This window comes from Petaurus breviceps, unplaced genomic scaffold (assembly GCF_028583685.1).
Source record: "Petaurus breviceps papuanus isolate PSGF00001 unplaced genomic scaffold, PetGlider_PUasm1.0 90510, whole genome shotgun sequence".
Classification (NCBI taxonomy): Eukaryota; Metazoa; Chordata; class Mammalia; order Diprotodontia; family Petauridae; genus Petaurus; species Petaurus breviceps.
The window spans coordinates 4,289,424-4,293,739 of NW_027187267.1; the positions used below are offsets into that span (position 1 = coordinate 4,289,424).

General features: G+C 37.4%; 1 protein-coding gene across 3 annotated transcripts in view; it reads right to left on the minus strand.

Annotated features, from left to right (window-relative positions):
* Positions 1-4,316, minus strand: part of LOC138141988 (SLAM family member 9-like) — a 45,494-nt gene that overhangs the window by 14,522 nt on the left and 26,656 nt on the right. For all 3 annotated transcript variants that reach the window (XM_069062906.1, XM_069062904.1, XM_069062905.1), the window contains one exon: positions 2,890-2,967. In XM_069062906.1, the coding sequence (XP_068919007.1) occupies positions 2,890-2,967 (78 nt within the window). The remainder of the gene's footprint in view (positions 1-2,889; positions 2,968-4,316) is intronic.

Here is a 4,316-nt window from a genome sequence, read left to right on the forward strand (position 1 = left end):
ACACATAAAGCAATACCCAGAATTGAATATGCAGTTTAATATGTAGTTAGTTAACCAGTTTAGTTATTCTACAAATGTGTATATATGTCTATACAATTGTAGACTAACTAAACAGGTCAATTAAACTGCATAGTATAGCCCGGACAATAGGCATCCTTCATTCATTTGCTTTTAGTCATGTAGTTTATAAGATCAAACTCTTTGTGGATCTCATTAAGGAGGCTTTGTGGTTTTCTGTGACCTAAAATTATTCATATGTCATTATTGATGGTGAAAATAGTTTGTTATAGAAATCCTAACAGATACATTCCATTTTTCAATTTTTGCTCTCCTTAGTTGAAGTTTTATCTTTAAGTTATCTTGGGATGATCTTACTAAATGTATCCAGAGCCAAAATTTGTATGGATATGATTTTCCATTACTACTCTTTGCTATTTTATGAAACGATGCTATTTAAAGGCTTCCATCATTTTTTCCCATATTTTTTCTGCAAATGAGTTCATGCAAGAGTATACTCTGATTCTAAATCATCTAGTTTTCAGCATGACAGAAACACAAATTCTCAGTGTTGGACGAGATCTCAGAGATCGTCTAGTCCAAAGAGAATTCTTTCTATAATAGACCAGCAGTGATAGCAATGTGAACTTGATGGGGCCAAAATGGTGCAAAACTTCTTTGAGCCTACTCTCCCCAGAGACCAACATGGTATAGGGAGTGTGTTCCTCTAGTGGTGTTTGGGAAGAATTTTTGTACTTCTATTCTGGCCTCTATCTTGAAGACAAAGCTAATTAATGTCATTTGGTTAAATGGAACTGGGGCATTAGTCACTGAATTATGTGTGGGGAGTACAACAGGAATGGGGACTCAAGCCAAAGGTACTGGAAAAAGATCTCCCAACCTCCCAAGGGTACCACCAGAACCATAGGGGAGGTCATATAGTCATAGAGGCCATACAGAATTCACTATATACACATATGCCTCTGTGTGTGTGTGTGCTAGTAGTAGAAGGACTTAATTACTGAAGGACACAAGGCAGTATATATTTCAGGATAACTCTGTCAGTAAAGAAAACCACAGCACTTAAGGTTATTTTTTTCATTTTAGTAAGTGGAAGAAGTCACACCCGGTACATACCTGACTCAATAAGCCTTCAAGAGGGAGGAAAACACAGTGGAAAAAACACTTGTTTTGGAATCAGAAGACCTAGGTTCAAATCCTGCCTGTCACATCACCTGGGTGCACTTGGACAAGTCACTTAATCAATTTGTACCTCAGTTTCCACATTTGTATAGTAAAGGGTTGGAAGTGTCTGTGGCCTCTATGGTCTCTTCTAGCTCTAAATATATGAAGGAAATGGTGATAATATTTGTTTACATTTGTTTCTTTATCCATTTCCCATTTTGTGGCGTGATAGCTTGGACCTATTCTAATTATTCTTCATATGATCTTTTCATATTTCTATCCTTTCTTCTAATTTACTGGTTATTCTGACACTTGCATTAACAAGTTGATGGTCAGACCATAGGCAGATAGTTGATCCAGAAATCACTTCCACATTGGTAATCAGTCATTTCTTGTTTTTCAAGATATAGTTGATTTCATTTCTTTTGTAATGTATTGTGTTTGCCATGTCTGACTTCTTCCACCTCCTCTCTTGAAGAAGATATTCATGGTATATAAGTAGGAGTTTTCTGAGCAGTCTATAAGCCTTTGGGTAGAACCTGCTTTAATGGTGTAGCCACGAAGAACCAAGGGCCACCTTCATGCCATGATGAAGCACTGTCGTAGTAATTTTAAAATGAGAAAGTGCTATATAAATGTAAGTTATTATCATAAGAAGGGATGGGACTGAATATAATTAGATCACCTTTGGTGGTCTGATCTGAGGAATGCCTCTGCTCCAAAGCATTTCTTTTAACACCTCCTGTGGACCTGACATTCCATTATTACATGTATTCCTATTCTGAATGCTCTCTACTAAAATACATAGGCTATTAAGAAGCCTGAAGCCTTTCGGGGATTATGATACAGAAAGGCCTTCCGGGAATGAGAAACATGATAATAGTAATAATTAGCAATGACGATAATAAGAACTCTACAGGAACAACTGACCTTTATATAGTGGTTGATCTTTATCTTGTGAAGTAGCTATTATTGCACCTAATTTTCATATGAGGAAATTAAAGCTCAGAGACAGATTAAGTAATTTGCTCATGGTTATACAGTTTGTGCAAGAGACCCTAGGTCAATCATAGATCAATGAAATTAAAATAATTGTAATCATAAGAAGACTACATATATAATTACACATATATAAGACAATATATATGTATATATGTATACATATATATACATACATATAATTATAAGAAGACGACTGGAAGTGGGAGTACATAATCCTGAAGTGCAAGTTCTCAACTTGCTTCCCCCTTGTACCCAGAGCTTTCCCACAAAGACCTTTGTTTTCAAACATCAAGGAGGAATAGCTGCAAGAAACTATGGATGCAATCTTAGAGGAGCCCTGTATCGTGCCTCTATTGACACAAGTGATTTCATTTTAAAAATCGCTTCCATTTCAGTGTGAAATGAGCAGTCCTCTCCATCCCTCCTCCATTACCATTCCTTGGTTTCTTAAAACATAAAATGAGAAGCTCTTCTCCCTTAAGCATTATGATAGATTAGAAACCCCTGCTCTATCTTCTAGATCAGCTGTAATATAGATGGACTCTTTTCCACTTTTTCTCCACTATTTGCATTCAGAGCTCATTTGGCTGATAGGGGAATGCTGTTAACACTCCCTGTCATGGCTTGTAAAGTTTCTTTACCTCACCTTCCTTCAAATTATATGAGAACAACAGAACTCAGAGAATGAAACAGTCTAGTGTATACCTCTTTAGGTGATTGGATGGTAGAGTAAATTGTGGTGGCATCCTTTTTGTCTGGAATATTAGAGCTTTCTGTCTTTTTCTGTAAAAAAAAAAAAGCCTGTTTAGATCATAAGGAATAAGATGACTGGTATTTACATATAGATTCAAGATATTTACATATATATTCAAGATACATATAGATTCACCCACCTAGGGTAGGTGGTATGATGAAAGTGGGGAATAGTTTGAGTCAGTGAGAGGTATCATGTTACAGACCTTAGTCTGTGTGACCTAATGGGGCCCCAAATTTCTTGAATTTTAAATATTGTAAGCCCTTGGAGTATTAGGAATGGGGAAGGAAATTAAATACCTCCAATAAAAAGGCCATGGTGGGTCAGTAAAAGGATGAACAACAGAGAACAAGGAGTTTGTGCCAGGAAATTCTATTAGTTCCTTATCCACTATGATCCAGGGTCCTACTTGTTATAGTTTTCATCCAACTCTTCAAATGAAGGTGTGTACATAATAATCCTTTGTTTACTTGGTATATTCTCTCTGCAGGTTGTAAACTCCTTGATGGCAAGGGCTATTTTTCCATTTTGTCTTGGTTATGCTATTGTCTTATACATAGTAGTACTTAATATTGTTTGTTTGAATTGGATTTTACCTTCTCCACATTCTGTATCTATTAGACCCTTAATGCATAACTGGTATATTGTGGATGGGTGAATGAATGAATGAATCCGTACTACCTGAAATCTATGGAACATGAGGAAAGACAAGGAACTGAATGGGCCGTGGTAAATGTATCTATCCTTGGGCTTTCCCTTCCCAAGCACTAGGTATTCCTTCCTTTTCCATAGGCTAGTTCAGTGCCTAGCATCAAATTGCTTCAAGAGGTGGTGAATTCCCTATCATTTGATTCTTCAACATTTCCATCTAGGTGAAATCTGTTTAAAATGAATATCATTTTAGGCAGACAGCTGTGGTGGCCATGGTGTTTGATACAACTAAGTTTAAATCCTGCCTCCCCCAGATAATCTTGTGAAAGTTGCACCTTTCTGGGCCTTGGGCATCTCTTTAAGACTTATAATACCAAACTATAGAAGGCTAGGTGGAAGGAATTTACACCCTGAAGAAATAAGAGCTCCTTGATAAACATGATTTAAGTTCCTTAGTTGGGAAGAAATATCCCTGTTGACTAATACAATGCCTAAGGAGTCTGTATGCAAGGACACACTCTTTCTAAGTCTCCATATTCTCCCCTCTAAGGATACCTTTCAACTACTCTGGATGAGCCTGTTTATACGTTGTTCCCTCCATTAGAATATAAACTCCCAGGGCTGACAGGTAGCACAGCGAGTAAGAGCACCAGCCCCAATGTCGGGATGACCTGGGATCTAATCCGGGCTCAGACACTCAGCACCCACCCAGAAACACCTGGCCGTG